Source organism: Oculina patagonica, chromosome 6, assembly GCF_052425735.1.
Source record: "Oculina patagonica isolate OP01 chromosome 6, crgOcupat, whole genome shotgun sequence".
NCBI lineage: Eukaryota > Metazoa > Cnidaria > Anthozoa > Scleractinia > Oculinidae > Oculina > Oculina patagonica.
In genome coordinates this window covers 5,966,819-5,992,963 of record NC_135763.1, presented here as the reverse complement: position 1 = coordinate 5,992,963, position 26,145 = coordinate 5,966,819, and the positions used below count along the sequence as shown (strand labels likewise).

At 38.9% G+C, this 26,145-nt stretch overlaps 2 protein-coding genes and 1 pseudogene across 3 annotated transcripts; all 3 read right to left on the bottom strand.

Annotated features, from left to right (window-relative positions):
• Positions 1–385: 385 nt before the first annotated feature.
• On the bottom strand, positions 386–4,417 carry LOC144657000 (flavin reductase (NADPH)-like; annotated as a pseudogene).
• Positions 4,418–8,627: 4,210 nt separating this feature from the next.
• On the bottom strand, positions 8,628–20,624 carry LOC144656554 (flavin reductase (NADPH)-like). 2 transcript variants are annotated; one of them, XM_078516775.1, is made up of 5 exons: positions 20,454–20,624; positions 18,152–18,322; positions 16,698–16,900; positions 10,287–10,394; positions 8,628–10,112 (listed from the first exon to the last, which is right to left on the bottom strand). In XM_078516775.1, the coding sequence occupies exons 1-5, from the start codon at positions 20,609–20,611 to the stop codon at positions 9,925–9,927; spliced, it is 828 nt and encodes a 275-aa protein (XP_078372901.1). In that variant the 5' UTR covers positions 20,612–20,624; the 3' UTR covers positions 8,628–9,924. The 2 variants fall into 2 exon arrangements, with proteins under 2 accessions (XP_078372901.1, XP_078372902.1); XM_078516776.1 differs by having other exon boundaries at positions 9,979–10,394.
• On the bottom strand, positions 12,361–16,569 carry LOC144656556 (uncharacterized protein C17orf113-like). Its single transcript, XM_078516777.1, has 2 exons — positions 16,097–16,569; positions 12,361–15,294 (listed from the first exon to the last, which is right to left on the bottom strand). Exons 1-2 carry the CDS (start codon positions 16,167–16,169, stop codon positions 12,722–12,724), a joined length of 2,646 nt encoding a protein of 881 aa, XP_078372903.1. The 5' UTR covers positions 16,170–16,569; the 3' UTR covers positions 12,361–12,721.
• Positions 20,625–26,145: the final 5,521 nt, after the last annotated feature.

Here is a 26,145-nt window from a genome sequence, read left to right as displayed (position 1 = left end):
ATCTTCATTACATATTTATATTGATGTTTAAGGTTAGCAACTCATTATATATATAATTAGCACCTAACCATATAAGCAACCTAAGAATTACCACTTACACAGCGACGATTTTCCCATTCCTAGTATAAAATTCCGTTAAATATGGAAAACACAGTGTATGATACTTTGGTCCCTAAACAATGAACTACGCCGAAAACCTGAACATACAGCCCTTTAAAAAGGCTATACGTAAGGTAAGTGTTATGGACATGATAAACGAAACATGCAAATGCAACGCACGCTTGTCGAAATTTTTAATTTTATCTTTACATATAGCCCATTTTGTTATCATGTATCTCATGCTTGAATCAATTCTTTTTCTATTTTACAAATTTTTTTATCTTACTGTTTATACATTTTTGGCACTTCAAAAAAGTTCATGCAGAGGCGGATCCAGGATTTTTCAAGGGGAGGGGGGGGGGGGGGGCTGTTTACAAATAGTTTTTTTCTATTTTATTTTAGCCCCAGGCTTTTTATGGGGGAGTGGATGGTATAAAATAGTTTAACTTTGTCTGAGCTAACAATATCAACAATGTTTACACCGTGTTTATTTAAATTTTTCTTGTGGATCAAGTGGGTTGGCTAGGCACCCAGTCCCTCCCCCCCCCCACCCCTGGATCCGCCCTGTCATGTTTGTATATGTGTACTCCTCGCCTTACAAACAGAAGGCAGATACTCTCACAGAGAGACAGGAATATCTTATAATCCACCTATTGCAAATCCTCTCCGATCGTACACGTCACTATCCAAAACCTTTAGCATGAACTCTGCAACATCCGCGCGTGTCATCATAAACTTGGTACCAGTGTTACATTGTCCTTCCTCGACTTTATAGTTTCCTGTCCGTTCACCTACAAAGAAGAGTCGGTCCCCTTGTGAATATAAGTCCCAGTAATTTGACCCGACACTCGATAAGCAATGTTCGGCCTTGTTTGGCAATTGCAACAAGTTAACTATTCCACGCGTTGTTTCAAATTTTGGAACATGTCGTACGAGGGGATTGGACTTAGAAGCAAACTTTTGCTCAACATCTTTTAACATCAGTCCAAAAGGGTAGGTAATGAAACGGTTCCAAAATGTTCCCTCCGCGATGTTGGATTGGAATGTTGCAACCGTTTGAGCCATAACTCAGCCTCACTCCATACAGATTTAACAGAGAGCTTTTTTTGAATTTTAGCGGAGCTCCCAACGGCCCGAAGGGCCGTAGAGCAGAGCCCATTCCCACAGAAAATTAACAGATCCATGCTTTTGGTTTTTCATGGTCATCATGGCTAGCAGCATGGTTCGCGGGCGCGTGCGCTCAAGCGACGACGACGTCGCCCCGACATGGTGGCCATACTCCAGAAATAGGTTTAAGGTTATGGCTAACGTCAGCTTACATCTTTGATATTGGACATCCATGTCATGGTCAATTGACAGCTGTCAAAACAAGGTATCTGCTGACCAGCATCCAATGACCATATCGCGGGCTCACATGTAGAACTCATCGAGGTCGAATTTTTTTTTTAAATTTACCTCTGACCAAGTAATGTTTTACATTGGATCGCAGGCTGTTATCGGTCGGATTCTCGAAAAGGGCGAAGTAAATAACCAGGGAGCTCCGCTTTTAGGCTTGGCTAAATTTATTTAATATATTATTAGACTGATACATAATTGTGTTTAACCACTGTGAATGTTCATTGAACTCATTTGCTGTTTTATGTCCTAAATATGTTTAGAGAGTTTGACCAAGTGGTATCCTTTTATGGGCCACCCATCACCATTGTCATTGTTGCTTCCAACACCACCACCACCAAAAATAAGCCTTCACCCCTCATAAAAATCATTTTACCCATAAGTTGAAGCTTGCGCGCGATCGACTTACCATTGATTAATCCACAAGGTCTAACTATGGTGTAGCTCAATACTTGAGGATCAGTACTCTCCAGCATCTTCTCCATGGTAGCCATGTCTTTAATCATACCATTGAGAAACAGCGGGTTAATAATCCAATCCACCAGCCATGAATTGTTTGGGCCTGGCTGCGTGCACTATGCTGTCATAGTTACAAGTCTTTTTACACCACACCTGTAATTTTGTTAATTTATTTAAGTTTAAATGTTCAGCACTAACAGCAAAGGCCCCCAAACTGGTTTTTGTGGCATCCCCACAAGTCATCTATTGGCGATGAGTTTAATTGTACATTATTTTAAGACATTTAGCCTTAAGCATAAAAGTCAATGATCAAATTTTTGGACTGTAGTTACATTACAACTTCATCCTGTGGCACACAAAGGTGTTAGTGAACTCTTGCTGATTTTAATGATGCAGGGGCAAAAAGAAATAAATGGCACGCGATGCACGCAGAAGCGATGGCGTTTCACAAGGGGTCTTACATAATTTCGAGGAAAAACTTAAAGTAAATAAAAGTAGCTGACACATTGTGTGTGAAAAAAACTGTTATCCAACTGCAGCGTACATTTTTAAACATAAGAAGCTTGTTAGTAATTGTATGGCTGTTATGAATTCACAGACCAAGGATGCAAATAATATATTTTCTTCGTAGATTTTCTCAATTGAACAACAGTAATATTTTATTTTATATTTTTATACTTTTTTTAGATTTCCTTATGTTGTCTCAACAAATATTGCGTTATACTGTAGTGTGATATCACGGATAAACGACATACGATACGCGCGAGCAAGCTTTTAAACTGCGAGAAAGGTCAAATGGTCTCTTGCTCACAGTGTCCCTTTGTATTATAAGAATTAGAAATTTCTGTCAACTAAATCTAATAGACCCCATCATATATAATTTGTCTCTTTCGTTTATACATTGTAGTGTTCCATTCTAACTGCACGGAAGTATTTTGCTTTTGTGTTTACGCAGCGATTTCTTGTTAAGTTAAACTTGATTTTCTGTTCGATCGGGCCAAACAGACAAAAGGAACCGATCGTTCGATGGCATAAAAGCGATGTCACGCCATCGCTTAAAAAAGAAATGCTACTGACATTTTCTTTTTCTGGACATCAAGTTTTTCCAAAACAGAGCCAAGGAAACAGCTAAATGAGGAAAAACAAATCTTAATCAAGATTTCCCTTGTGGCCAGTCATTACAAGCACTAACTAAAAAAATGCTTGCTAATAAGTGCTCTATAGCCTTTAACAATTTTCTTATTATTCTTAGTCATGTATTAGAAATGCAAGGCCAAACCTCTATTATCCAGATCACAAGGAACTCACAAAAACCGTTTAGATTATCAAGTGTGGGCCTGAATTGCAGAACTCATTCACATTAATTATTCACGTGAATGAGTTCTGCAATTCAGGCCCACAGAACAAAAATGTAGATATAATTGTATTCTTAAAATTACCTTTTCATTCCTTCCAGTATAGCAAAAATTGACTCAGAGTAGAAAGTTGTAGGATTAAAAATACTTGCGACAACTCCTAAACAAGAAATTACGGCATCCTTTCCCTTTAAAGCAGCAATGAAACTCTCCACATCACAAGCATCACCTTTAACCAATTCTAAATTGGGATGCCTAAAAGAAAATAAAAAAAGTGTGATAGAATTTACTTGAAGTTCCACTGTTATCAAATTCTTTTATTTTTAGAGCACAGGTATCCGAAGCTCGCGCAATGAGCAGTGTTTAGAGCAATTTTCAATTTTCAATGGATGGTCTGTGGAAATCAACCACTTGTAACACACTTTAACAAGTAAGATTAAGCATACCAGTTCTGATCTTGTTATTGTTGTGTTTATCAAACCTATAAATACCCATCATGACTTAACATAAACTGGCTACATGTGCAGAATGTTGACTCACTGGTTCACTAGCGTAAGTTTTCCTTAAGTGGAAGCAATTTACTGGTAACGCCAGAAAGTGCAACTTGTCTAAATATAGCTTCTGCAGGAACACACAGATGCCAAAATAATGCAAGACGGGCATAAGGTACATGTAAGTCAGCCCTAATAAGACTTTCTTGGAGATACATAAAATTCCACTTATAAGCCCTGGGTTTATACTACTTCGTAAGGGGTTTTGGATGGGCCAATAAACAGGAGGTCTTATATCTGGGGGGTGAGGGTTTAAAACCAGCTTAAAAAAAACACGTCACAATGAACTATAGCAGCATTGATCGAAATTATTTTTCATTAACTGGTTTTGAATCAGCAATCAGTTCAATATTTGCAGTCTGAACGATCAGTGAATTTCGCTGTAAAACTTGTACTTAAATAAACGTACCGTTTTTCGACTTTCTCCGGTGTTCTCACCACGGCTGTTACAAGGTAGCCTTGCTCTAGTGCTTGTGTTACTACCTCCTTTCCCGTCCCCCCGGTGCCCCCAAATACAACCAGTTTTAACGCTCTCGAATCTGCACTTTCGGCCGCCATTTTGCTTAATTATGCGACAGGCCTGGGTTTGAATTATATAAAACCCTTACCCAGGCCCACTCCTTAGCAAATGGACCTATTGAGTTCTCTGTCTGCCTGTTTGTTTGTTTGTTTGTTTGATTGTTCTGTTGTTTGTTGTTTACTACTTACCATGTTGCTCTGTGTTCGTCCATACGACGAACCAGGTGTAAAAATATGGATCCATCCCATGGTGGACCATCTCCTGGACCCTGACCTCGTGGAAAAATTACCTTACAACCCCGGGGGGGGGGGGGGGACTCCTATATGAAACGGACGGGGATGCTCGTCGGAAATTTTGAAAAGAACCCCTAAAAGAGACCAATCTGGGTGTGGCTCAAGCTTTTCTTGACCCCTAAAAGATACAAAAAAACTAAGAATAGAATTTATATTTGTATATTTTTTCGTGTGTAACCCTAAACGAGACCATTTTGGCTAAAAATATTGGCGTTTTTCCGGAACACCCTAAGCGAGACCAAAAATCCGAAATTTACACCCCTAAGCGAGACGACGAGCATCCCCGTCACTTTCATATGCGAGTCCCCCCCCCGGGCTTACAACTTTTCTTAATTCCAGGCATAACTAATCGATGACATCAATGACATCAATGAAATCAATGAGTAATCAATGAGTAATCGATGGGTAATCAGTTGATTAGTCATTGATTATTGCCGATGATCAATGAGTAATCGATGACAAATCGATAGGCCACAAAATGTTTGGTCATCGATTGCATCGATTAGTCATTGCATTGATTGAATTGATTACTCATCGATATAGTCTCGTGGTTGTAAACCGGAACTTGTAAAAGTACGTATAACTTGTATAACACGCTATAACAATCTAACAATATCATGGTAACACGTGAAAAAAGTACAGAAAGTAAAAGTGCTTGCAGCTGTTCCGGTACGTAATGTAAGTGCTTATGATGGCTGTCTCCCTAAGCCGAAGCAGTTTTACTTTGCTGACAAACATCCACCGACCAAAATCTATAACCACGTAGTCGATTCTTGTCTTCGTACTTGTTAGTTTCATTTCCAGACCCGAAGGGGGGGGGGGGGTACTCCCTATAATGGCCTATACGGGGAGGCTCCGCCCGAAAGGGTTACCTTTTTCCGGCTTCAGGTATATAAAAGGGTAGGGATTTCACGAGTTTAAGTATATGAAAGGGTATGGAAATCTGTCATTTGGCTATTTAAAAGGGCCTTTAATTAAAATATTTCGAACAGAAGCAATTTATGGCTGTTTTATTATAATTTATTAACCGCTACCTAAAAATGACAAGAACACGTCCTATTTTAAGTCCACGCCATACTCTTAGGTATATGAAAGGGGTACCTTTTTCAGTTAAAGGTATACGAAAGGGTTACAATTTCTGTCAAAAATGGTATATAAAAGGGTAAGGGGTTAGAACTTGGGGGGGGGGAGCCTCCCCGTATAAAACTTTTTAGAGTACCCCCCCCCCCCCGGGTTTCCAGACTGGTTGGTTTTCCTGTTCAATTGTTTTGTTATTAAATAAAGAGTTGGGTAAAGTGAAATATTGAAATATCATCTGTATTTGTGCTTAGCCCTTCACGTCTTGATATGCCGAAAGGTTATTTGACCTTTTGTGAGGGTGTAATTTCGTCAACAAGAATGCCAGTTATAAAGCAAAATATGACCAACATAGAGAAAAAAATCACAAAAAATGGTACAAGAAAGCAAGGAATACAAATGATGATGATGATGATTATTATTATTATTATTATTATTATTATTATTATTATTATTATTTTGTGTGCAGTATGATAGTTGATGAGTAATCGATGGGTCATCGATGAGTAATCAATAACATCAATAGGTAATCAATTACATCAATGAGTAATCGATGTCATCGATGAGTAATCGATAGGCCACAAAATTTTTGGGCTTCGATTACTCATCGATTACTTATTGATCATCGCCAATAATCAATGACTAATCAACTGATTATAATTACCCATCGATTACTCATTGATTACCAATTGATGTCATTGTTCATCGATTAGTTATGCCTGGTTAATTTCACTGTAGTGCTTAACAAAATCTGAAATTGTGGGACAACCTTAATAGCATATTCCGAGTATGCATGGCACATTTTCAGAAAATTGTATACGTACATCGGCAATTGCTCGCTCAATTACTCTCTCTTACACTTTTTTTTGGTCTTTGTTCGATTATCAATCAATCAATCAATCAATCAATCAATCAATCAATCAATCAATCAATCAAAACCTTTATTTAGATACGATGGGGTAAAAAAAGCTACATAGATTGTGGGGTCGTGTGTAAATAAAACATTAATACTATTAGATAAAGGCATTAAACTATATTAAGGTAAAAACGCTTTACTTATCGCTAAAAATGATTTAAATTACTAAATTGTTACAAGGACAAAAAGATAAAAAACACTAAGAACTCTTACAATAGGGATTGTTAAAATGGGTATTTTAAATTATGTTCCTTGTTGATCATTTTCATTAAACTCCTAAGGGATATTGCTTCGTGGCACTCGCGGTAAAAAGTTCCAGAGCACTGCCCTTCTGTAAGAAGTTGAAAGTTTCATGGAATTGTCATTAAATGATGAAGGAGTTAAAAGATGTTTTTTTTTTTCAGAATCGAAAGTTTGTATGTATTTCTTAAAGTGACCCATTTAGCGCGGTCAAGGATTTCAGTAGATGGCATGTCTTTTGGTAGGTTAAAAATGATCCTTGCCGCTCTGCAGTGCAACCTTTCAAGTGCGTCAAAGTCGTCTTGACGACTCATGTCCCACCAGACGGTTATACCATACGTGAATGACGGGATTACGATTATGTCGTATAACTTTAAAAGAACTTGCTTAGGTAAAGACCTACCATTCTTAATGAGGCTTAGTTCATCTGCAAAGTTCCTCTTAAGGTTATTGACCTGTGGAGACCAACTCAAGTTTGTGATCTATGTCAACGCCCAGGAGTCGGCAGTTTTCTATTAGCAGTATCGGAGGAAGGGGGCCAGTGATAGATCCTTTGCGGATAAGCATACAGTACACCAGGCGTATAATTCTTTAAGTGATTGATTAAGGGCAGCTGAGACTTCCTCTATACTGTTTCCAATACAGTAAAGAGTAGTGTCGTCTGCGTACATGTACACGGCGGCTGACTGTACAGACTCCACGAGGTCGCTTGTATACAGGACGAACAACGTGGGCCCCAGAACACTGCCTTGTGGAACGCCGGATGCCACAAGGCTGTAGCTAGATCTCTGCCCGTTCAGGACCGTATACTTTGACCTGGACGTTAGATAACTCGTTAACTATGCTAGTCACGGGGGGCCGCGTATACTATATTTGCACGGGAGAACTAAACGAATCCAGTCATTCGATTTCAGTTTAATTAAGCCGATTAGATTAAAGCGTAAAAACGCTAACATGACTTTCCTTTTAGAATTCTATAGAAACTGCCTCGTCCCCAGGCGTCCTCCTCCTTGGTCGTGCACGGAGGCAACCATCGACCCCCGCGCTTCCTGTTTTTCCGCGTTACCGCGTTAACCGACCGGCCGACCGGCACCTGGGGACGAGGCAGCTATAGAAAACTTTGACAAATCTTCGGTGTTTATATAGACAGTAGTTCGACAGCGAAATAATTAACTGATAAGGATCAAAAAAGCCAGAAAAAACGTGAGTTATCGTGTGTTGCCCGTGTTGTTTCGACCGTCTTCCATTATCCCGTTTCCCGCCCGAAAAAAAACAACAAAAAAAACAACAACATTGAAAACAATTATTCCCGCGTCCCGTCATGAATAACCAACTTCCTGCTTCTCGCCGACCCTTACAATCCCGCATTTCGCCTCAAAAGTTACTTTCATCCCGTATCCCGGCAGCGAAAAAAGTCTCATCCCGCATCCCGCCAACCCTATGTTAGACCCTCGATAACTGGTGTGCGACAAATTCAGCCCAGCAGACTTGTAGAAATTGTTAAGTCCATATCGTATTATCATTACCATTATTGAGAGCTAATCGTCAACAGGCTAGCTGGAGCGTTATTTAGGCTACTAGAACCGGGACCTTTTCTTAGGTTAGGCGGGGCGCTATTCAAGCTAACCGGAATACCAGTCAGCCAGACTGCAGTCTGTATTTGTTGCACACCGGTAGATACCTAGTGTCCGATAGCCCAATTAATGAAACAGATTTTTTAAAGTGAAATTTATTTCATACATGCACCTGTTTTTATAATTATCCCCTTTCAGTGAATAAATTAAAAATATATATTTTTCTGCAAATGTTTAAAAATATTCCAAATTCACTTTAGTAATAAAAGTTTTATTAACTCAGCCTAATAGCTAAGCAGTCAGAAAGTTTTGTCCTGCCGTCTTGTGATACTATGCTGTAACTAGCTACGATTTGGAAATGTCCATATTGAAATAACAAAATATAACTAACTGAGCTTGTTGAAGCCCCAAACAACAATAGAAAAGGAAACTGGACTTTGACTTTTTGTAAGATCTTAAGATAATCATTATTTTTACTCGTCATAATTATAGCCTGCGTAGCAGGCGTCTGTTTACGTTTTGTAGCGCATTTAAAAGAGTGCGCGATCGTGAGAAGGCTGCGAAAGGACATATGACACTGCCTTTATATTAAGTATATTTTATATTTGGTTTAAAATTTTTCAAACCAGTTTGATTTTTATTTTTCATTGTCTATGTTTATCAGTGCTCGACACTAACTTTTTTGGATACTAGGCAATTGGCTAGTAGGTACAAATAATCACTAGCCCATAAGGACAAGTCACTAGCCCCACCCCACCCCCCCCCCCCCCCTTTAAAAAAAATAAAAACAGTCAAGTTTGAATCAGCTAATCTCTTAGCACTATATTTGTTTTAGTCCACACAAGTACATCTTTCCTTCACTGATAGCAACGATGCTATCATCCAACTCGGTTAAGAATTTCTTGACCGTGGATCACACTTCTTTTTCTCTTCATGCTGTGTGTGGTCCTCTGGTGAACAATGTAAATCTGGCTCACGATTATCGGCCCTTGAAGGCGGTTTTCTTGTAGGTAAAGTGTTACAAAAGCTTGAAATCATGCTCGCGTGGTCGCTCGCGCGAAAACCCCAAGATGGCCGACTTATTATGGCTCTCTCCCAGGTCCATTTTGGGTGTCATGGAAGCGAGGACAGAGGGTCTTTTCCAAGATGGCGTCAGGTTAAGCGCTCTGGTTTAAATTACTCAAGCTATGGAAACTAGATCCTGATGAAGGTTTCTGGGAAAAAAACTTCCCTAGCCAAGCATTAAATTTTACTAGTCCTGGGCTAGTGTACTAGCGTTAGTGTCGAGCACTGTTTATTATCATAAAATCAAACTGGTTTGAAAGATTTTAAACCAAAGATAACTGAAATTAAACCACAACATACATGTATACCTTATCAGAAGCATATCACCTAGGTGATATGCTTCTGATTTTACATATATTATCTACTGGATAGTAAGTGTTTCATATTAACCAGCTGGACTGTGTTTCAATGTTTTGTATAAAAATAATAGTATTGACTAGCATCAAAGGCACTGATGCTGAAGTTATACATGTAAAGGGCTGTGTACAGCTGTTATGTTTTTTTTTTATGGATTGCACGCCTTTCATGCTAGCCAATAATATTTCCGTTATTGTCTTCCCATAGCAATCTACAAAATATATCAAATCTAAAATTAGTTATTAACCTAAATGGATCAGTAATCAAATACTCTAAATCCTATCTTGATATATTTTTTTTCTACAAACATAAAGTTCTGTAGTTTTTTTTCTTGGACATTTTCACAATCCAGCAATTGCAATTCCTTTTCTGTCATACTCATTACTTTCTAGAGTCTTCAGCATACATTCTGCCACATCTGCACATGTGATCTTGTTTGTTGTTCCAGTGTTACATTGCCCTTCTTCAACCTTATAGTTTCCGGTCTGTTCACCTGAAAAAGTTGCAAGTCATGTCAGTCTCTTAAGAAGCCCACTTTCTCTACACAGTCAAGCTTTCTATTTATTGTGGTTTTCAGTAATATGTGACTTGTGAAGTTCAAAATTCAACTAATGATTGCGTTTTCGCTGCAGCCAAATGAATCATAATTATGACGACAGCAAACAAGCCATGAAAAACAGAAACAAACAAAATGGATCAAAATCTACCAATCACAACTGAAGGACGTGACCTTTTGACCCAGTTGAAGTAAACTTCTGTTTCCCGAGAGGTCCGCTAGACGATTGACGGCAGCAAAAAGTGTACACCATTTGTTGAGGATTGAATTTTTAGAGTTTGCATACCACTGAAATGGCAATAAATCAAAGGCGCTTTGTAAGCCCACTCGTGAATGAGAATACTAAATGTATTGGTGTAGAGCTATGAAATGATTATGTCCTTTTGTGAGCGGCATGTTAGTATAGAAGTTGTTTGAAGGGAGATATGATCACGTTGGTTCCTTGTGTTTACAGCGGACGAGGGTAATCCATTCAAAAGCCTTTGTTATATAACACTAATGTCTACCATAAAGTGTAAGCTTGCTTATGCGTTGTGTAGTGGTAATGCGTTGGCCCTCCAGTCCGGCGGCCCGGGTTCGATTCTCAGCGGGGACGATTAATTTTTTTTTTTTTTACGACAATCTTTTTTACAATTTTATACGACGTCTTTTTTTCTTTCTCCTTTTTTTATGAATCTATTAGAGATGCAAATCAAGTACTATACAGTATATTATTAAAAGGCAACAAAATTCGTCAGTTTGGCGAGCTTTTTAACGATAAATTATTTACGTATCATGACTATTGATTATCATACAATACGCTTGGAACTATAAAACATTCAGAGACTGCTAAAATTGGACTTTATTCATACAATTGTCCTGAAATCAACCTTTTAATACCCAACAGAGTCGCAGTCCACCGTTTGTGCCTGGAAAATCTAATAAATTCCATCAAAACACGGAATATCAGTTCAGTGCTTCGAAGATTTTCATATTTTCTCTAAGATTATTTCTTCTATTTGTCATGTGAAATTCTTAAGAGCTATAAATCGAGCCATTCGAAGAAGCTTTTATACATACAGGCCATTAAACTTTGAACCTACGGTATCGGTCAGCGGGCAAGAACAACACAAAGAAACCTATATGCTAATTTTCAACCCAAATAATTAGTTCGCCCAAGTGGCCGAGCGGTTAGGGATTTGGTCTTCAAAACCATAGTTGATGTTAGGGGTCGCCGGTTCAAACCTCAGAAGTGTGAAACAAAAAGTTTAAAAAAAAAACAAGGAAAATCAATTTATAATTTAATGCATAAATTATTATTCATAAATTAAAGTTAACAGCCCATAATTTAATGCATAAATTATTATTCATAAATGAAAGTTAACAGCCCATCGACCGACCGACCGAGTGAAAATTTGCATATCACTTTCCATAACCATACTCGTTTTATTACATTCACGAGTAAAAAGGCTAATCGCAGGTTCGCAGCTTTTTTGAAATAGTTGCTGCTGTCCTTGTGCAGCACCCGTCAAAGAGCAATACAAGCAGCTGGAAACATCTCATTGCAGGTGCTGGGTCTTATTGAAAGCACTGACAGCAGCATTTTTGTCCCCAGAGCTGATTGTCCCTCTTAGCTGGCCATGGCTGAGCCTGGGGCGAAAAAAAACAAGTGGCTGTGGCAGGGGTTTCATTAAGTTTTGAAGTAGGAGGGTTCTTTTGATAGAGTAAGCGGGCACCCCACCTACACGAGGGCCGAAGGCCCGAGCCGCTAGGGGGGTCTGGGGGCATGCCCCCCCAGAAAATTTTTAAAATTAGACTCTCGGAAATGCATTTTCCAGCATTCTGAGGTGGAAATTTAACATTCTACATCCTCATTTTGCAAACACAAATTGTGAAAAATTTATGGAGCTTTTACCCACTAGCACATAGTGACTTAATGAAAAACAATACTCATTACTGTAACTGTCCACAACCTTAGAGAATTTATTAAATTGACAATCATTGTGACCTCATTAAACACTACTGGAACTGTTCACAGCCTTTTGGCTTAGAGAATTTAGTAAAATTGACAAGCATTGTGACTTTATTAAACACTACTGGAACTGTTCACAGCCTTAGAGAATTTACTAAATTTAAGTGACTTTGTGAAAAACAATATCGTAACTATTTGCAGACTCAGGGAATTTACTAAATTCATAACATGAATGACTATATCACATCTAACTCATTGGCTTATAATGTTTACTTTGTTTACAAATAAACAGTGTCAGGTCAAAAAAACTGAACTAAAAGTCATCGAAATCTGAGCCATAATCTGAATCATCCCCGTCATCTGCAGGCAGCTCCAATGCTTTGGAAGTGGCATCAACTTGCTCTGCAATTGACAGCTGACTTGGCATGACACTGTCAGCCTCTGTCTGTACACCAGCATCCTGCACAGTTACAACATTCTCACTTATATCACCTGAACTGGTGGCCACTGGTGTGCTGACAAACTTTGGAGGACACTTTCGCCGTGGTTTAGCAGATAACCAAGCTCTAACAGAAGCATCAATCACCTCTTCAAATTCTTTACTTCCCACTTTAGGACCATTAATGAGAATGTGTAGTAGGGCGTTGAGCATGTCATTCTTCATTCTACTTCGAAGCCTTGTCTTCATCAGTTTTAAAGAACTGGCACCCCTTTCCGGCCATGCATTTGAGACTGGAAGAGAAATCACTGCCTCTGCCACCTTTGCAACTAGTGGAAGATTAAATGGAACCAGGTCCTTCATGAACATTAGCTTCTGGAGGCACCAATCAGTTGAAGTGACTGTAGGTTTGCTCCCACCAGGGGGCTTTCTAACTTCCTCAGGCAGCTCATTCTTCCATTTTGCCAAGTTGTACTTGAATACCTGCCACTCATCCATCAGCTGCCTTTTGTCGCTGTCTTCATCAAAGAACTGCTCAGCCAGAAGTTTCACTGATGCACTGCCATAATCCCTAAATCCTGGCTGGCCTCTTTCTGGAACTAGTGCAGGGTCGAATATGCTAAAAGCAGACAGGAGGGGAAGGGCGGGAAATCTGCTGTTTAAGCTTCTTTTTAGTGAATTGACATATTTCACCAGGAAATTGGTGAGAAACAGCTTATCTCCATCAGAAGCAGTGAGATCAGCTTGTTCCAGTCTGCCTCCAGGTGATAGATCTCTAAGAAACTCGGTGACTGGTACTCCCGTCTGGACAATGTTGTCAAGATCGTCAATACACTTCTGAATTGCTGGCTTTATATGGGAGAAGGAAATCTTTCCTTCCTGGAAGGTACAGCTAAGCCTGTTGAGAACAGGAAGAACGTGATGCATGACTGTTACCACCCCAATGAATTTCACTTTGTACATTTTTCCACGAAGACCTGATGCTTGAGCATCTTTCTGGTCAAGTTGCCTTAGTGTAAGCATGAGGGGTATGTAATCCTTATGTACACCCTCTACAGCCTTGCCAAGAGAGAGCCACCTTGTGCGAGTAGCCTTAGCAAGTCTACGGACGCACTTATCTTTAGCCTCTTTAGAAGGCTCTTGCAGCTTTTTAACAGAAAGTTGGGTCTTCAGATATGCTGCAAGTCGTTTGGGGGAATTTTCAAAATATTTCCAGACCTGGAAAAGCCATCTCTCAACTTCTTGCATGTATGCGATCTCGTCATTAGTGTCACAGCAAGCAAGTGACAGTTTATGGCAGATGCAGTGAATGCTGACAAGGTGTTTGTTTAACTCTTTGAGTCTGGTGGCTACCCCACTGGTTTTTCCGGTCATCACTGATGCTCCATCCGAGCAAAGGCCATTGAGCTTTCCAACTGATAAGTCACACTGATTTAACTCCTTTACAAGAGTGTTTGTTATGGTTTCTGCATTTGCAGAATCAGACTCAACAAGCAGATCATTAGCACTAAGAAAGTTAATGTCTGTGCCACCAGAAGTACTGTTCCAAAACTGCACGAATGTGACTAACTGCTCAGTAACAGCAATGTCTGTCACTTCGTCAATTAGAAGGCCAAAAGACCCTGCTTTCTTAATTTCTTCCACTAACATGTTCTTGACCACTTGTCCACTGGTCAAGAACATTTCTCTCACTGCAGCGGGAGATTTGTAGCTAAAATGTTGCATTTTGTCTAGACCAACAGCACGGAACAGATTAAGCAAAGAGAAAAACTTAACATTGGCAACTGCCTCCTTCGCTAACCAGTACAAGGCTGCAAAAGCATTGTACAAAACATCATTGCGAACTGCTTTCTTTTCTTCATACTGTTGATGAAACATTGACACCCTCTGATTCATTTCAGCTTCCACAGCAGCTTCATGCATTTTGGTTAAAGAATGTTCTCTGATGGCCTCTTTCCTGTATCTTGTGCTGGGTGCATTGCTGAATACTGCAGCATTGTTCTGAGTGTTCAAAGTTTTATGTTTGCAGCAAAGAAAACAAAACATGCCTTGGTTTTCTGAGAAAAGAAGCCACCAAATGCCTGTGGTGTTATCATAGGCTAGTTCTCTTTCTTCAACCCAGCTGTGGTGAAAACGTCTCTTCTTCAGCTTCTTCTGCCTGGCCTCTTCTTCTTCTGAGAAAACTTTGCAGCATTTCTGTTTGCACTCATAGTAGTTGTGCAGGTTAGAAAGTCCACACTTCTCTATCTCTAATAACATAACGTCATCTGCTATTGCTTTAGAAACATTTGCCCCGCGAGATTTTTCTACTCGCTGTGAGGTATCTGAGACTGCTTCATTAGATGACTGCATTTCTACTTGCTGTGAGGTATCTGAGAATGCTTCATGTGAAGACTGCGTTTCTGCCTCTCCAGTTGCCTCTTGTACCGAAGGCATGGTTGAATTGTCTGCCAAAGAAATGACCAATATTACAATGTATAGGCCTTACCTTATCACATGTGCTGAGTTCACGTTTTTGGTGGATTTCCATTGCAGAATTACATTTCCCTTTTTGTAGTGGTTTTTGTGTGGTTTGTTTTATGAGTTGCTGGAAAAGCACAGAAATTGTATGTGTACACGAGGTTTATCTTCAGTAAAAAACCTAGCCTGCGTAGCAAGCGTTCCCGTGCGAGCGAAGTGCTGTGTCGAGCGCGAGCGAAAGATTCCGGCCGCGCGAAAATTGAGGCGAGAGCAAAATTAAGCGCTTGGAACAGTGCAAAGAATCTGTACATTTTTCTTCAAAATTTCAACCAGCTCCTTTGTCAAAAAGCTGACGGCAATCTTCAATGTTCCACGGACAACATCCGCGCCACACGCTCTCACGCTGTTTTATGTTAGATAAGCTTATTAGGTAATGTAATTAACAATATTGTTTTTAAAGTGTAAGTATTAAATCGAATCATACAACTCAGCGCGATTGCAAGTTCTCAGGGATCCCACAATAAGCGAAGAAGAGCCGGTCTTTGATTATTTATATTTGTATGCATCCTCAAAGACACAGAGGCCTGATAGTCGGGAAGTAAGAAAAAGCGGCGAAATCGGTGGCGAACGAAAGTTTTCAAGAACGGCGATTTCGATTATTGTTTGTATTCAAAGGTCGTTCCGGTTCACTGACTGTTTTGACATGCAAATGAACGTACACTTTATTTATATACGCCAGTGCAAGTTTATTATATTGAAAAAAAGACTTGTGAAGTATTAATCACTCACCTTTTGACTTCTTTGAAACGACGAAGAAATTGTCAAGGACGCCTTGAGCAGATCTTTTATTTGTTGCGGCCATTTTAAACCATGTGCTTTTCAGTCGTGTGAAATGTCACGTGCAAATGTTATGCAACAGCTTGCAAGAGAGGTCCTGGTTACTACTTTGATATCGTAGGCGATGCGTTTCGCGAAGGAACGCGATGCGATCAAACTTTGAAATTTATTACTTTGCTTGAGGAAACCCTCGGTAATCCGGACACAAGAATATTAATTTACATGAAAAAGGACTGTGATGCAATTCCTGGTTAGACTCTGCTATCAATGTAGGAGAATGGTGAAAAGATGTTTCGGTTAGTCTGACTTTTGATAGATCTTGTATTTGTCTACTTGAGACCTCATTTTCGCGAAGGCGGGTACTGTACTTAGAGTAGACGGGTGCCGGTACCCGGGTCCCGGCTTCTAATAAAACCCCTGCTGTGGGGCCACATGATTTGATTTGTCATGTGTCCAAAGATCCTAGGGCCACTTGTTTCTCGTGCTCCAGGCTCAGCCGGCTAAGAGAGACACGAAGCTCTGGGGATTAGAATGTGACAGCGGGTCTACATACCCACTAGTAGCCGACAAGGCCTAACAATAGTGTAATTCAATGCCTGTGGGTCACTTCTTTCCAGCATTTTTTCCATGGTTGCCATATCCTTGATCACTCCATTAAGAAACAGTGGCTTTATTACCCATTCTAGAAACCAGTAATTGTTTGGCCCTGGCTGGGTACACCATGATGTTACAGTCACTAGCCGAGTGATTTTGTGCCTAAGTGAGGAAGTAATAAAATAATAAAATACTGAGTGAGGTATTTTTTTTTTACTTTCAGAACATAGAGTTACAGACAGCACAAATAAGAAAACTGTGAACACTTTGATTTAACTTGGACATGAAACGTTTTTTGTACAAAACCATCAAATGACCTGACAGCTCAATCTGCAGGGCACAGTTACAAAACAAATTGACTGCGATGGAGCCAAAATATCTTCCAATGGAAGTATAACAAATGTGTTTATGGTTTTCAGATTTGCACAACAACCCTAAAATTTTCAACAGAGATAAAAAAATAACTCCAGTTTGAGCAGAGCAATGTCGCCAATGGTGGTCCAAGAAAAGAATGCTTGGACACTAGAGACAAATTCACAATTTTAACATTTGTTTAACTTTAGCACATGCTTTTAGCCAGGATTTGTAAGTGGTGGCACTCAAACTCTTACTGTCATGTGGGGCTCAAGACACCACCCTCCTTACATGGTCTGGGGCACGCTCCCTTAAAAACATTTTGCAAATTTTAAGTATCTTTGTTGTATTTTCAGCAGTTTCCATTTGCATATTTATTTAAAAGTTTTCAATTCTACTTACCGTATTTACTCAAATAAGCGCCGCCCCCGAATAGGCGCCGCTTTCGAATAAGTGCCGCGTTTGGGACAAAAAAGTTAATAAGCGCTGCCCCCGAATAAGCACCACAGTCCCGATGCGGTGTTTATTCGAGGAATTCCGTTTAACTTAAAACAGCACTACAAAGCAACTCTAAAACAATCTTGGACGTTTCTTTCCATCAAAAACGATGTTTTGCAGTTCAAAGTGATTGTTTTACCGCTCGCCCATTAGGTTTTCTATCCAACATTCTAACAATATGTAGTTCTGTAAATGATGTGAAGGTCGCGAGCTTTGCCAGGACAGCTAGCGGTACTTCTCTCTTCAGCAAGAGACAAAAACTGTCAATCAAAAGACACTCTTTTCAATTACTGTAAAAGATTAGATTCTTTGTGGCATCCAAATTTTAAATAAGCACCTCCCTCAAATAAGCACCGCCCTCGAATAAGCGGGAAAAATTTAATAAGCGCCGCGGTGCTTATTCGAGTAAATACGGTACTTAATAATAACTCTCAAGCTATGTAATTCAACAATCAAGATGTGAAGTAGTACTTGTATAATAATGTTCTTCAAAAATTAGACATCTACACAGGATACTCAATGAGCCATCTGGCTAAAAACCAAGTTAAACACATTGCTCACCTACTCATTGCCTCTGTGATGGCATTCATGGACTCCGAGTAGAAAGTGGTTGGATTAAAAATGTTTGCATAAACTCCTAAACTGGACAGCACAGCATCTTTTCCATCAAGAGCAGCAGCAAAACTCTCCACGTCACAAGCATCTCCCTTCACTAACACTAAATTCTCATGTCTGTTGAAATGAGAATGTTGAAATAAGAATAAGAGTGAATGTCTGCCATTCACTGTTGTTCATTTCTTGTAACACAGAATGAAATAAAATAGGTATCCAAGAAATGTTAAAGAGAACTTTATGAACACATTAAGTTCTACAAACGGTAACGGCAAAATATCCAGCTCTTTACAAGTGAGGTAACTTAAATTTAAACTGAGCGAGGAATTATTATTTTTTTGTTTATTTAAGCTTACAAAAAAAAAATATTTAAAAAAATAAAAGCAATATATTTATTTAAAAAAAATAAAAATAGTTTTGGATAGGAGGGTCTATTTAATACAAAGACAGGGTAAATTTGTTTTTTTTTTCTAATTAAAATGACGACCAACTTTTTGGAATTGGCTACTGCTTTAAAATACGATGTTGACAAAACCTGGATCGGATCGGACAGGATCGGATCGGATCGCGGATCGGATCACGGACTGGATCACGAAAAATAAAAAAAAAATAAATAAAAAATAAAAATAAATAGAAAATGAATTAAAACAAAATAAAAAAATAAAATAAAAAAAAATAAAAAAAATACCGGTAAAATAAAAAAAAAATAAATAAATAAAATAAATAAATAAAAATAAATAAACAAATAAATAGTTGTTAACTAGTATAGAACGGCGTAGTATATGAATTTTCTTGCCCCAATCGAGACAATGAAACGTACAAAGCCGAAGAAGTCAACGGAGCTGTTGGGAAAAAATTGAAGGGCCTGTTAAATTACTGATTTCATAAAAAAAGAAAGAAAGAACATAAAAAAAGCCCACTAACTCGGGGTATTTTCAGTTGGTCACCCATCCAAGTACTAAGCCTGCCCAACAGGGCTTAACTTCAGCGATTGGACAAGAACCGTTGCTTTCCATATGGTATCAGAAAGAGCACGTAAATCAGCTAATAAAGGTTACGACCAGGTTTTAGCAGGAAAGTGCCAAATTTTCCAAAAGATCTATATTAACCAGGCATTACTTTTATAACCCTCTCTTATAACCTTCTGTCTCATCTGACACTGATACCACAAGGAAAGCATTGGTTTGCGTCTGATCGCCGAAGTTAAGCCCTGTTGCGCGGGGTAAGTACTTGGATGGGTGACCAGCTGAAAATATATCTTGTTGTGGGATTTTCATTTTCTTTCTTTCTTTTTCTTACGCAATCGGTAACTTTTCAGGCCCTTCTTTTTATTTTCCAACGGCTCCGTTGAATTGTTCGGCTTTGTACGTTTCATTGTCTCGATAGGGGCAAGGATGTCCGAAGGGCAGTCACACTGTGCAGTCACGTTTATAGCTTCTCCTTGAAATCCTCAAAGCCTGGCTCTAGATCGACCTCGAAGGATTAATTATAAGAAGATTAAGAAGATGTGGGTGCCCTTTTTTGTGGGATACATTTACTGTTTGTTTGTTTGTTTCTTTGCCCAGTTCTACGTAATCAGAAGTCCAGAGATCATATAAGTCGTAAACGACATTGTGGCCTCAGTTGTGTGTGAAATAAAGAAAAAATATAATAGGTTCCAGATACCGCTGTGTGCAGGTCTAGAAAGTGATAATTTGTTATTTTAATTAAGTTCATAGCAATAAATTAATAAAGCAATTAAAAAAAGAAAAAAAAAAAACAGAAAAAATCTTGTTACGCCGATTCTTGTTACGCCATTCCACGTTCATCCGATAACTAACAACCATTTATTTGTTTATTTATTTGTTTATATCTATTTATTTATTTTATTGTATTTTTTATTTTATTTTTATTATTTTTTTATTTTTCATGATCCGGTCCGTGATCCGATCTGTGATACGATCCGTGATCCCATCCGCGATCCGATCCGATTCAGGTTTTGTCAACGCCGTTTAAAATATTTAGGAGCAGGTGGCTTCTTGATAAAAAGTTATTTTACACCCTTGATAAGACAAGCTTGACTGGTTACAGTCGCTTTCTTTTGGAGGCATTGAACCGAACTTATTACTTTGACTGATTTTGAACACACTCAAGTTTAGCTGTACGCTAGCATGCAAAGGCATTTCCAGGTTTCAGGAGACGAAAAACCCAAATGCTCTTGCAGGCCGCTAGCTCACTGCGTGAGGTTTAGTGAAACTAAATGATCACTCACTGAGTTGTCAGTTTCTCAGGCGTTCTCACTACAGCCGTCACATGATGTCCTTTTTCCAGTGCTTGTTTTACCACCTCGTTTCCTGTCCGACCTGTAGCTCCAAACACAACAAGTTTGAGCTTTTTGGAAGGACTGCTGTCTCCCGGTGCCGCCGCCATGTTGGATATGAAATAGTTGAGGTGGGACTGGGTCAGAGAACTGTCACATTTCGGGAAAGGCTGGGCACCAAAGAGAAACTGCCCGTCAATCGTCAGTCATTTAGTGATTTTCTTTTTCACGCCCTTTGATTGATGAAGCAAAACTGTTCCAAAACAGACGTTCGAAACAAACCTTTGTCGCTTGACTTAATGGCCATTCGTGACCATATTCATATCACCTGCCATTCCAATAATCTTTTTTACTGCGTTTTCTGCCGGCAATTCCCCACTTCATTTTATTGGTGAAACAGAACGAAGACTTATTAGTCTTATTTAGTCCTGAGTCGTTTTAGCGAACATTCAGTTTGCGAGGTGCGCAACAACACTCCTGGGTTTCCTGTGGTCCATTTCAAATCCACGGGTCGCAGTATTTCTGATGTCCAGGTACAAGATTTAGAACAAACTGATCTAACGTGTAAAGTAGCTCCCCCCCCGGGGGGGGGGGTACTTGAAAAAGTTTTATACGGGGAGGCTCCGCCCGGAGGTCCAACCCTTTACCCTTTTATATACCATTTTGATAGAAAAAGTACCAGTTTCGTATACCTTTTATTGGAAAACAGTACCCCTTTCATATACCTACACGACATGACATATGCCTTCAACAGGAATTTTTCTTGGCATTTTTATGCAGCGCTTTATAAATTAAGACGATACAACCATAAGTTGTGTCTACTTGAAATATTTAATGTAAAAGCCTTTTTAGAATATCATAAGAAAACTTTCTCACTGTCGAAAGAGTCCAATACATTTCCATGTTAGTTGAACTTATCAATTTCAGCTGAAGAGTAAACAGCGACAAACCGAAATCGAATCAAACGCTTTTACAAACGACAAAGAATTGCGCCTACAATGAGCGGATCAGTATATTTCCATTTCTTTTTTCTCTGTGCTGATTAAACAAATCTTTTCATACCTTTAAAAGTGCGTTCCATTTTCTTCAAGCGTTAAGTAAACCACGCATCAACAAATTCCAATACCTTTTTACCGCTTTGGAGCACTGTCCTGGACAAATGTCGGTAATTCACATGTGCTAAAATAGGTTTTGCATTGAAGAATTAACAACCACACATAGTATAAGGGAACCGCAACTCGCGATTTTGAAAGACAGTTTTCGGCAGTGCAGTGCGTCTAAATGTATTTGAAAGTACAGAAGCTATGCCTTTGTTCAAACTCGCAAACACGATTTCTCAAAGGACAACAAACAATTAGACGGTTAATATATTCAGATGCGCTTCAATAATTTGGACAGAAGTTATAGACTAGAAATTAGGCTATCGAAAGTCGCAGACTCGCGTATGCTCACATTACTATACACATATCAGATGTTTAGTTTTATTTTTAATAAACATTATAAGATATCTTGCTCCTCAATTAGTGACCGGACAATTACAACACACTCGTCTTCTCGCCTTCAAATGACCGGTATTGGTAAGAAAGAATAGCGCGTGGCACACTTTTGCGCGCGGAGTGTTTTGACTTAAACAGATTGACGTAATACATCACGGATTTAAGGCTCTTATGGTGGACTGTTTTGCAACCGTATCGCTTCTTGAATAAAATCATTCGGTTTCTTTTCTTATCTGGGCTGATAAAGATACCTTTAAAAGAGTTCTTTGTTCCACATCCAGAATATCGTTTACGCTCTTGTTTAAAGACAAACTCGTGGTTTTGCAAAGGACAGCAAACAATTATTTAGTAAATATTAAGCTCAGTTAGCTCAGGATGTAGACAAAACTTCTCATTTTTACTTGCTTATGCGTTGAAAACTTTTATTTTTATTAGCGGGATTAAGGCCGGTAAGCCATATTTTGAAATAAACACTTTGAAGACAGTAAACTAATAATCGTTTATTTAGCAAAAACAATAGTGCTAATAACTGAATTCTTTTAGTTTGTAAAGAGCAATATACGCGCAACGAGAAAAGATTGCAAGAATCATTGCTTTATTTCTTCCCATTAGCTTTTCTTTAAATGGTCGATAGGGAGAAAAGACTTTTCTCTTTTCCGCTGTACAACTTTGAAGGGAAAATTTTTGCCTTTCTTGCGACTTTTTTAAGAATAAATAGCAATTTACTGTCTAGACACATTCCATCGCGAATACACATTGATATTTCTCCCCAAAAAATAAAATAATATGTTTATTTTATCATGTTATGAAGTTCCCTTACTAAAATCATAAATTTCGCAAAATATTTATATCTACTTATCTTTTGGCAATAAGCCAGAAGAGGGCAGGGTATCATTGAATGATGTTATGTTCTAAAAATATTGTATTACATCTCCCGATCTATTTTTAAACTATGATGTCATCCACTATAATTAGTCACCCACTGTGAAAAATGACGTCATCAACGCCTCTACACCCTTGCGCATATACGCCCCTCTACCCGATGATGTAATCCTCCGAAAAGGGAAATTACGTCATCCCCCAGGGGGACTGTGACGTCATCTGCGCCCCTTACGCCCTTACGCATGCGCCCTGGCGCAGTATCCCTATCCTTATACTACTCATAATGGCAGATTTCCCTACCCTTTCATATACCTAAACTTGTGAAATTCCTACCCTTTTTTATACCTGAAGCCTGAAAAAGGTACCCCTTTCGGGCGGAGCCTCCCTCTTATAGGACATTATATAGAGTACTCCCCATTATTTTCCAGGTAGGAACTGTTTAGCCAAACGGACTGAATATCATCTTCAACTTCATTTCAACTGTGAGTTGCATGTATACGCGCGCTATTCTATACACACGCACGCGCTTCTATTTGTCGTCCTAAATTTCAATTGCGTCAGTTTAACCGTTCACTCTCTAACACTGAAGAAGAGTTATACACCCGAAACGTATGTTTTTACAACCATTTATGACACTTTTTTTATATTTTTTTTTACAATATCATTTTGCAAGTTACTTTATGTTTATGCGTGCAGGCATGGTGATACGTGTTTGCGTCAGCTGTCGCACGCTCAGTTCGTCAACGAAAAATGCAACAAAATGATTTGGAGAAAGACTCAACAACAGCAGGTCCCTTGTCAGCGAGAAGTTCCTATTAGAGTCGTTTTGCCGTACAAGGATCAAAAAGCAGCAAACTCAGTACGCAGACAACTGAGCGATCTCAGCGGACACCGAAATCCGTCCAGTTTACACCGGCCGTAAGATCAATTAAAGACACAATTAAAGTGAAGGAACAGAAACCGGCCATCGTAAACCAACAAAGCGCTGTTTATTATTATAAGTGTGATCTGTGTGATGCAGATTACGTCGGCTATTCTTGTCGACACTTGCACCAGCGCATCGAAGAACACAAAGGATCGTCTATCGGACATCACGTGAAAGAACAACATGGAAAGGAGCCACACAACATCGAGAAGAATTTTAAGATTTTAAGGAAGTGCCAAAGCAAGCTTGACTGTTTGATTTTTGACATGCTTTTTATTAGACTTCTGAAACCGAAACTTAACAAACAGAGTGACTCGCTCCGCGCGAAATTATTTGTTTAGATATTTTTAGGTATTTTAATGTTCTTATTCTCGTCGTCTTATTCGCTTGCTTTACGTTTTTAATTATATCTTTTACAACTATGCATGCCATTCGCACAAAGTTATTTTTTAGCCATTTTTAGCCTTTTTATTCTTATTGTCTATTGTTTGTATGTACATATTTTAGCGCTTTTACTATATTTACACATGTAATTTTATTCTAACACCTAACTTGAAAATGACCGTCGAAGGGTCGAAACGTCGTTCTAATTTTTTAGCGTTCAATTTTATTATATAATTAAAATAAGTGTTTAAAATCGTAGAGGGACTTTATAGACTGCGTTTTATGGTACGTTCTCCTGCTTTCGTGAGCGAAGGCAAAGTACTGGGAACGGGTTGCAGTGCTACCATTTGGTGCTAAATCGAGTGGTTAGCGGTCCTTTACACGCTCAAAAGAAAAAAAATATGTGTCACCCCTACAAATGAATGCTAACGGTCAACAGGCTAATTAAGCGGCCTTCACACGACAAACTATTGGCCAATTCGTGAACTACGCAACAATGGCAAACAAGTTGGCCAACTGTTGGTGACAAAATGGAACTTGTCTCTTTTTTTCTCACCAACAGTTTGCCAACTTGTTTGCCAACTGTTGTTGTGTCGTTCACACACACCAACTTGAGTTTGCCAACATGAGTTTGCCAACTTTAGTTTGTCGTGTGAAGGCCGCTATAACAGGGTTGTTAATCAGGCTAACAAGAGTGCAAATTAGGCTAGCCGAAGTGCTTATTAGGCTAAACATTTTAACCTGGTAATGAAGTTCTTTTGAGTGTCGTGAACAAGCGCTAACCAAATCGAGTGAACTTGAAAGAAAAGTCAGGGTTACGAGGCTGGTCTCCGGGAAATTTTTTCTGTTACAAGTGCGTCGACTTGTATGGGATTCACCAAACGGTTAAAGCAGAGTGTGATCCAATATCGCTTTAATTTGGCGGTAAAAACGCGGTAGACGTCGACATTTTATTAAAATGGGAAACAAAACGTTTTCACAAGGGAGGAAAAATCATAATTTTGCAATGGCGAAGTGGCATTGACAACTCAATCGTATGAGGTTGCTCACAAAGCGATAAGTTAAAAAAAAACTTCCTAGAAGGATCATTCTCTTGATTGTGAGTAATTTGCTAAACCCGCACCATGACCAAGAGTGTTAGTGCGATAGAAGACATCTGAGCTATATAGTCTACATTATTAATATACGATCTTCTTTTCTAGAATGGCTAGGCAGATCGATCGAAGCAAGCGTCATTGGAACACTCTGAAAAAGACGAAACTGGAGCATGAGACTGTAATCATGCAAACTTTATTGTATTTCTTTTAATTTCCTATATTTTGGTCAAGAAAGAGCAATGAAAAATTACCTTTTTGTTTATTTAATATAAACTTGACTTTCTTTTGCAATGTAATTTGTGCTGAGTTGTTACTTTCAACTAACTTTTCTTGTTGCTAAAGTACTGCAAAATTTCAAAAGCAATCCCTGGGCTTCTACTTGCTCCACATCACTTTCAGGTGGACTTATTTGTGGAGGGCTTATATACGGAGGTTATGATGTGGGGGGGGGGGGGGGAGGGGTATTTTCGGAAGGAAATTTTTCTTTTAAAAAATCTTTTGTTTCTGAGTTAGGATACTGTGTCTGGAACATTTGTGATACCACATGACAAAACTTTCTAAACATAACGAAATGAAACCCAAAACAAGTCCTACAGTCGTTAAAAAACAGGTTACTGAGCATTCTCTATAATAACGCCGTCAGATAGGGCCTTGTTAATAATGGACAATGGGGATGTCACATGTGCAATAGCTAATTGTATGTAAGCTTACTTCAGGGGTTAGGGTTAGGATTTTTGTATTTTAATGTATTATTTCTGTATATAACTTATGGCTTAATATTTTTTTTCTAGCTAGTTTAGGTGCCCCCTATTAGTAGGGGGAACTCCCTCGGTTATTCACATACGACAACTAAATAAAGT

Excerpts from the sequence above, each read along its gene's own strand:
- LOC144656556 (XM_078516777.1), bottom strand. The coding sequence starts at position 16,169 with ATGGCCGCAACAAATAAAAGATCTGCTCAAGGCGTCCTTGACAATTTC. Across the intron at positions 15,295-16,096 it reads CGTTTCAAAGAAGTCAAAAG|ACAATTCAACCATGCCTTCG; the intron begins GTGAGTGATTAA and ends TTTCTTTGGCAG.
- LOC144656554 (XM_078516775.1), bottom strand. The coding sequence starts at position 20,611 with ATGGCGGCGGCACCGGGAGACAGCAGTCCTTCCAAAAAGCTCAAACTT. Across the intron at positions 18,323-20,453 it reads CCTGAGAAACTGACAACTCA|ACATGAGAATTTAGTGTTAG; the intron begins GTGAGTGATCAT and ends TCATTTCAACAG. Across the intron at positions 10,113-10,286 it reads TATGCTGAAGACTCTAGAAA|ATTGCTATGGGAAGACAATA; the intron begins GTAATGAGTATG and ends TATATTTTGTAG.